Source organism: Tamandua tetradactyla, chromosome 1 (assembly GCF_023851605.1).
Source record: "Tamandua tetradactyla isolate mTamTet1 chromosome 1, mTamTet1.pri, whole genome shotgun sequence".
Classification (NCBI taxonomy): domain Eukaryota; kingdom Metazoa; phylum Chordata; class Mammalia; order Pilosa; family Myrmecophagidae; genus Tamandua; species Tamandua tetradactyla.
The window spans coordinates 151,675,405-151,684,209 of NC_135327.1; the positions used below are offsets into that span (position 1 = coordinate 151,675,405).

The window sequence follows — 8,805 nt, forward strand, 5'->3', positions numbered from 1 at the left end:
ATTCAGCCTTTTTTTTTCTCCTGAGATTATGAATTGATGTTATTTTATTCAAGAGCCTAAAGTTGGAGAGTTGCCATTTGCTAAATTTCTTTGATGCATAGAGATTTAGGCAATAAATCCTCCAGACTAGAATAAAAATATTTCTCTCCCACTAGGGCAAATACTACTTAGACTTTTATTTGATGAATGTTCACTTTTTAATAACACAAAAGGTTTATAAATAGTAATAGAAGTAACCTAGAGCACATGCACTGGTGACTCTCTCCTGGATGAATTAGGGTTCGGGAAAATATTCCCCTTTTTCTAACAGTAGGAAACTTATATGCGAGTTAGGTTGGGTTTATCTTAAGAATCATAGCTGTAATAATTTCTGAATTTGCCATGATAAATTCTCCCTCATTGAATTTAAATGGGTAGTTCCTTGACTCACAACCCTTCATGCAAGGTCCTGTTTTGGGAATGACGAGAAGTTGGCAGTATCTGAAAAGATAAATGCAAGGAGGGAAAGTGGTACAAGGGATCCTGTATGCTTCTTGAGTTCTCTGTCTACTACCAGATTTAACACTTGTCCCCTTTAAAGTGATCGGTATTTCCCTCATGAAAGATGTATAGTTTGTCTGTTTAAAATATATCATTTGTCATGCAGAAACACACTTCCAGTGTCGCGCCTCACAGCATGTGTACTCAGTGGTTGTAGCTAATGAGAGAAAATACCATATCCTGTACTATGTCTCCTTTGCAAATTAAATCTAATTGTCCCAGAAAGAGATTGCCATGATTCGGTAATGAAATAGCTACTCAGAAAAGGGGAAAATGTAAGAAAATGCAGCAGCACCTGTTCACGATAATAATTTCATGATACTGCTTTGAATTTCAAAAGCTGTATCGAAAGTTATAATATGATGTTACAGTCTTTACAATAATGTCAGAGTTGAAAGGACAGCTAGGGAAGGAGAAAACAATATCAGATCACTGTAAAATGTACACTCAATAAAGGGAAGCTCCATATTTTCTGTTTTCTTTTTATTACAGTGATTGGTCCGATTGGGAGGAGCATCCTGTCTCTGCTGTCTGCCTGTTTTGTGAAAAGCAAGCTGAAACAATCGAGAAACTATATGTCCACATGGAGGTGAGGTATTTTTACATATTTGAAATTTGTTTTTCTCTGACGGGGGAAGCTGATAATTATGCATCCTCATTGGCCTGTACCTTTAATTTCCTAATCATTATCCCATTCTTAATCATCCATTGCCATTTGCTCTATAGGCAAAACAGAAGGGACAGGCCACCAAGGAGAACCAGAACTCAGGGCAATTCCATTCGTGTGGATTGCTAGACCCGGACAGGCTGTTGGTATTGTGGGGTTTCAGAGACCACTGTTGCAGTTGCACCTTTAAGATGTGTACAAGATCATTCTAGCTCAGAGGGTTGGATCATGTAACTGTGAATGTAATACCCACAATATTATGCAAAGATATTAACAAATGAGATCTTTTCCAGTGCTTCTCGTGCTGGGAATAAGGAGAGCAGAAAGGGAAGGGAGGAAGCTACCATTTGCAAACCTCCTGGGAAAGCAGAGGCCCCTCAGGGTATATGGGAGGCGGCCAGGAATATGGTCTTGCATCTCTTTCAAGTGCGAGGATTAAAGAGAATACATTTAGGCTCATTCATAGTCTGTGTTAATGAAGTTCAGAACTAATCCTTCTAAACCTTTTTTCCCACCATTTATCTGAAAGAAATGACACATTCCCTACACCACTGATCCTCAACTGTACAGTGGCTACGGGAAAGGAGAATGCCCCTGATTCATGACAGACAGTATCATAGCTTAAGGGTAGAGGAGTGATTACAATAGAAAACTATTACACAAGGATTCTGATATTTTCCTCTTACCTCCCCCCGCCCACCTTTGTCAAAAGTACTTATGAGGAGCTAGAAAATGATAGAGAGACATGGCTACTTACCCTTTTGAAAGCAGAGAGTTGGTTCCTCTGAAATGGCTGCCACTAGTGTGTTTAGTTTCCTGTGTTTAAATTTTTTATAATATCCTAATACTTTGAATTGAAAGGAGACTTAGTACCTCTACCCTGTGTAGGGATTCCAGTCTCTGAAACATCTTTGTCAGGGGTCCTCCACCTCTGCTTAGTCACTTTCCATGGTAACATAGCATGGAATTTCTAATTAACAGCCTGCATATGGTGCTACCCTAGATGTCATGCGCAGTGATGTGGATGGTCTTTGCCCTCTATGAGCATGTACGTTAAAACATTTACACGGATAGATGGATGATTGCAGGAATGGAACAAATAGAATAAAATAAAATTCTCTGCATTGGAAAAATCAAAAGGATAACTTACAGGAAGATGTGAGTGAAGAGTATATTTGACAACATAAAATAAAAAGCAGAATTCGTAAAAATACCTACCTGCTTGTTGAATAAAGAGCTTGTATCCATAATTCTAGTCCAGACACAACATAGTAGACCCACATCTTGCCTAGGGATTGAGGACACTTTTTGTCAGGGTACAGAACGCAGTAAATATAGTAAATTATGTAAACGCTGCAAGTATAAGCTGTGAATAATTAAAATGTTTTAACTGATTGGCATGACTTGTTTGGACTGTACTTAAAAAAGCAGTTGGATATGAGGAGAAAGTAGTTAGATTTAGAAGACTTTAAAAAGCAGATGATTAACTCATCCTGAGTTTCTAAAGTGCTTTGACCCCTCTCAGTAAGCTGTGTTTATAACTTCAGCACAAGAGATTCAATACTTCGTATGCTTACAGATGTACTCATTCCTTTTTTCAGGATGCACATGAATTTGATCTCTTCAAAATAAAGTCAGAACTTGGTGAGTTTGATTGGGAAGCTGTTTTCCATGATGGTGCATTTTTTATATCCTGTGTCTTGTATATGATGCCTATGTTCTTAGTCATAGTTTGGAGAATGCACAGCCAAAATTTTTCTCTGTACAGATGGTCTTAACAGATCTGTCTGAAGCAGTGATTTTCAACCATTTTGTACTGTAATATTCAAATGATATTTTCATTCTTACAGTCTTTTACTCTTCCTTTCTACATATATGAGTGCTTCAAATAAAATACAAATAAATGGTTAATATCTATCACCCAGTGGAGTGGGCTCAAAGAAAGAGCGTGGATTTTGGAGTCAGTCTAGAGTTCATGTTCCAGTTCCAGCACTTACTGGTTATGTGGCTTTGGGCCTCAAATCAGAAGAATGTTGTGGGAAGGAGGTAATATATGTAATACACCTACTGCACTGCCTGGCAGTGTAGCAAGCATTATTTATTGTAGATTAAACCCTACTGTGTTATCTCAGTATTACTAAAATAGAAGGATTAGGGGCATTAAGACATCAAGTACTGATATGCATATGAATCCAAGACAGTAAAAAGCTCACTTCCAACGTCTGGGCTCAGTGAGTGACTACTTTATGGACTCTTGGATGTGTTACTTTACTTTGCTGTTCTTATAGATGTTTATGAACATTGTATTTATAATTAGCTTAGTAGTTAAGAACATGGGAACATGTCAAATCCTACCTCCATCACTTACTAGCTATGCAGTCTTGGACAGTTTCTGAATATGTAATTTAGGGATCTTAGTTATATTTAAATTTATAAAATAGGGTTATATATTATTAATGTATGGAAAGTGATTAGAACAGTGCCTAACACATAAGCCCTATGTAAGTAATGGCTGTTATTATTTGGTAGCTATTATTATGCATTATAATTGCAGTACATCTTCAGGTTGACTGATAAAGGTAAATGGCTCTTTTTAAAAATTGTGACAGTGCAAAAATGGGTCTGTCCCCTTGTCTAATGATTCGATACACTGTTATTTTCAGGATTAAATTTCTATCAGCAAGTGAAACTGATCAACTTCATTCGGAGGGAAGTTCACCAGTGCAGATGTTACGGCTGCCATATGAAGTTTAAATCCAAAGCAGACTTAAGAACGCACATGGAAAAGGCTAAACACATATCGCTGCTTCCTGAAAGAAAGACATGGGATCAACTGCAGTAAATCTCCCTTATTTTGTCCCTTTATTTAATTTTTTTAAACTTATTAAAAAAAAGGAATACATGTTTATTGTAGAAACCATAATTTTAAAGTGATCCTCCTCTTACAAATAAAACCATTTCAAAATTTGTTGTATAGAGATAGGATATAGATATAAAAAACATATCTATATTTTTATACATAGAAATTTCTATCCCTATACATAGAAATATATACGGGGTTTTTTTGTTGTAACTTAGGTATGTCATTTGTTAACAAAGTATTATAATCATCTTTCCGTATCCAGTACACTTCTCTTCCATCATTTAGTAGTTGACATGTACCTCATTGTATGGCTAGTCCCAAGTTTGTTAGATATTTTAGTGGTCTTCCTTTTTCCTTTTATAAATAGTAATACAATGAATGTCCATATACTGCATTTTTGCCCACTTATCTAATTATGTCATTTAGATAAATTCCTAGAAATAAAGTCACTATGTCAAAGGCTATGCATACTACTAGAGCTTTGGGTAAATATTTTACATATTGGTACTTAAGAAACTATTGCTTAACTGATATGTACTTAAGTAAACATTGTCAGACTCCCAGGTTCTTTTGCCAGTTCAGCCCTTCTGGGATGGTTCTCAGACCACTTTGGATAACTTTGAGGGGATCTCTTTAGAGGCTTTGAGGTTCCAACTGCCCAGAAGCTCCTCTGTTATCAGGGAAATTAAACTCTATCCAAAAAGCTCTAGTTTTTCCTGTTCAGAAAATCCCAGATTTGTGTGTGCGAAATTCAAACCTTGATTGAATTGAGTCCCTAATCCTGTAATTCTTGTATAGATTGAAATCCTCAGAGGTACCCCAGAACTCTATCCAGAGGAGGAACCAGAATAACAAACTTATAATTCTACAAACGTTTCGATTTTTGATCACCTGGAATTAAGGAACCCAATAATGATTAGATTGAGAAATAAAACACAAGGGGAAACATAATCGTTTTCATCAGATATTTGAAGGATTCATGTACAAAAAAGTAACTAACTATATTTTAACTTTGTTGGCTTGTAGGGAAGACCTGAAACCTTTGGGTGAAAAATGAGAGGGATCGGGTAGGTTTTAGCTTTATATAAGGAAGCATTATCTAAAAACTAGAGCTGCCTAATTCTGAAGTAGACTGCTTTTTTTTTCCAAAGGGGGGTGTGGGGAGGGGCAGATACATGGTCTGGGAATAAAACCCAAGTCTCCCGCATGGAAGGCGAGCATTGTACCACTGAACCACCCAAACACCTCTAGACTGCCTTTTTAAGGCAGTCAGTTTCTTAGCATAGAAGATATTGAGCAGATGCTGAATGACCAGCTAGCAGGGATACTGGATTCAGTGAGACTGATATCAACCAGTAACGGTCAAAGTGCAAAATGCTGATGAAATTGTTGGCAAGTAAACCTAGCAGAATTATAATAATGTAATCAGCTGTCTAGAAATTTCCTGGATAATTTATTAGTTAGCTTATTTACTGTATCTGTGGTTGCTTGCAGGTATTATTTTCCAACCTATGAAAATGACACACTGCTGTGTACACTGTCTGACAGTGAAAGTGACCTGACAGCTCAGGAACAAAATGGAAATATTCCCATCATCAGTGAGGACACATCTAAACTGCATGCTTTGAAGCAAAGCAGTATTTTGAATCAGTTGCTACAAGAATGCTTGAAAAACTAGAAGAAACTGCTGCCAAAGCAATTTTTGTATGTTTTTTCCTATGAGACAAACAAAGAAGAATAGTTGAGATTTGAACGTCAGCAAAGAATAAAGTTCTTGGCCAAGTAAACTTTTTTTAAAAAGTGAATGTTCATTTCAAGAAAATAAAGTAGAAATATAAAATGAGGACTTTTTGTATCTTGGCTATGCAGTTCTAGTGTGTAATCATTTTAAATGAACTTGTTTTCATTAAATTCATAATTGCCTGTAATAAGAAAGATATGAAAATCACAAATAAATGAAATGCTCAAATTGCTTATAAACCTACTTTAACTAATAGTTTCAGTCTCCTCCACACAGGAATTGTTTCTCCAGTTCACAAAATGTGTGTGCCTTCTCTACTATATTTGATAAGCTTATGAACGAAGTGACCAAAAGAGCCATGTAAGAAAGGAAAAATGGTCAAAAACCTAAATATTGCATGAACTGGATACAACTTCAGAATAATCGAGAGGTAATCATCTTTACTGATTTGTGCCTGGAGTTGCCAAACTCTCTAGAAATGGGCAATTAACTTCACTTTCCTCTTTGGTATGTAAAAGTTATTTCATTGGTCTGGGTTTTTGTTACCATCAGATAAAATAATTTTTGTTTGACCCAGAAACCTATTCTATCTATGTCCTCTCCTTATAGAATGTCTTAATGTCACCCTTAAACTGCAGGCCTTTAGGTCATTTTGTTTTATGTATTGTTGTCCCTGAGTTCACCACCCCACTGATGCATAATGTATATTGGAAACCCTCCCTGTCTGTTAAACTGAAGATGTTCAAGAGTGACAGAACGAGGTATTTAGTGTGGATTTAAGCTAAATTTCAGTGGTTCGTGGGCTCCCACTATTTTGATTATATGTGTTAGTATAAAAAATCGAGAGGTAATTGAGCAGAAAACAGAATACTTACACAGATACTGGGAGCCATATGGTTTACATCGTAATACAAAATTCTGCCTGTCTCAATTACTAAAACACTAATCTTATGTGGAATCTGCCCTAGAGTACAATTTTGACCTTAGTTTTTATATTTGCTTAAATGCAAATAGCTCTAAAGTAAATCCTCCATCCTCATAAAACGTTGCATCATTTTAAATTACTCTTTAACACACCCCAAAATGTACTTTTTTGAAAATACCTGTCAGCCTATGTTCAGGGAGAATATATTAGAGTTTTCCCATTTGTAATATTCTTAACCAGTGCCTCCCCCACCTATGGAAAATAATGAAGTATTCTGACTGTAATCTGCAGTGCTGAAATCCAAAACCGTTCATCAGGGACTTGCAAATGAGAGTCAGCCCTGGGAGCCTTTACAAACAACCACATAGATCTACCAAAATATTTCAGAAGGAAGCTGCTGAATCCAGGCCTAGATTGATCTGGTATTGCTAGTGAGCTTGAAACAGGATTGTCTTTTTAGTAATTTAGGTTTACTTTTTATTATGTACATTTATGGGCACTTTTTATTATGGAAATAAGTAACATTCATGAAAGTAGAATAGAATAATAGCTATATCATTTCTTTAACATATCTCTAACCATTTTTTTAAACATAACAACAAATACTGTTGTGACACCTACCAAAATTAACAATATCTTCTTATTATCATCTGTTTTTAAATTTCCTCAATTGTCTCAAAAATTTCTTTTTATAACACTACCAGTTCTGGGCAAATATTGTGTACATCCTGAAAAGAAACAATAAAGAGAACAAAACATTCCCTTTTATATAGACTCCTACCAAAAATGCATAACCTGAATATAAGCATGAAGAAACATCAGTTAAACCCAAATTGAGGAATTATAAACAAAATAGTTGGCCTTGATTCTTCAAAAACATCAGGGTCCTGAAAAACAAAAGACTGAAAGAATGTCCCAGATAGAAAAATGTTGAAGATCTGCAACAACTAAACGCAAACTTGTGACCCCAGGTTGGATTATGGACCAAGAGTATTTTGTTTTTCTTTTGCTATGAAAGGCAGTGGGACAACTGGTAAATTTTGATTAAGATTTGTAGTAAATTTTACTTTTGTTAAGGTTAATTTACTAATTTTGTTAATTGTTTTGTGGTTATTATGAATGAGAATGTTCTTATTTTTAGGAATATATACGGAGGTATTTAGAAGTAAAGCGTATTTTATTTGCAACTTTTAAAACAGTTCAGATTAAAATTAATATGATATTTAGAATGATAAAGTTAAAATTTGGGGAATCTGCAAGAAGGATATATGGAATTCTCTGTACTATAGCAAATTATCACCAATATGAAACTATTTCAAGATAAATTTTTTTAAACTGTCCTTTTGCAGTTGGTTTGTTTTAATCAAAATCCAGCTGTGATTACATTTGGTTAGTGTGGTCCTCCGGGGTTTTATAATCTACAGTAATTCAATCTCCTTTTTTTAAATGCCCCTTTTTTTAATGTCCTACTTTCTGAATTTGGCTGATTGAATCTTTTTGTGTCATTTAATAATCTAATTCTGATCACTAATTCTATCGCTAATGATAGAATTAGAAAACCACCCATTTTTCCTGAAAAACTGGTAGTTAGTCTAAACACTTTATTAAATTTGGGTTCAAAATTTTTTTGCAAGAATACTTCATTAGGGAGATTCTGTGTGGTTCCTGTTATATCACATTTGGCATGTAATATCTGGTTGCACTACTTCTAGAGATACGAAAATTGAATAATGCTTATAAGTGCTGCCAGTCTGATGTCATGATGAACTTCTCCCTCAGTCTTACATTTACCGATTTAATGCATCGGTTGGTAATCATTGCCTAGATCTGTTACTACTTTAGGGGTTGCAAACTGGTGATTTTCTAATTCTTTTTTTTTTTTGCATGTGAGCTTTTTACACACACAGCATGTGTTACAAAGCAAAGTTGTAGCTTCCAGTTTGTAATGCCAGCCTATGTAGGTGGTTCCCCAAGACTAATCTTGGAGTCATATGGCCTGCCCAAAGACTCAAAAGTCATCTGCAGGGCGGGCAACATTGGCTCAGTGGTAGAATTCTCGCCTGCCATGC

General features: G+C 35.6%; 1 protein-coding gene across 3 annotated transcripts in view; it reads left to right on the forward strand.

Annotated features, from left to right (window-relative positions):
- Positions 1-8,076, forward strand: part of ZNF277 (zinc finger protein 277) — a 143,882-nt gene extending 135,806 nt beyond the window's left edge. For 2 of the 3 annotated variants that reach the window (XM_077170267.1, XM_077170180.1), the window contains 4 exons: positions 1,033-1,129; positions 2,809-2,851; positions 3,871-4,045; positions 5,565-8,076. In XM_077170267.1, the coding sequence (XP_077026382.1) occupies positions 1,033-1,129; positions 2,809-2,851; positions 3,871-4,045; positions 5,565-5,748 (499 nt within the window). In that variant the 3' untranslated portion in view covers positions 5,749-8,076. Of the gene's footprint in view, positions 1-1,032; positions 1,130-2,808; positions 2,852-3,870; positions 4,046-5,096; positions 5,138-5,564 lie in introns of all 3 variants that reach the window. The other variant, XM_077170351.1, reaches the window with a different exon arrangement.
- Positions 8,077-8,805: the final 729 nt, after the last annotated feature.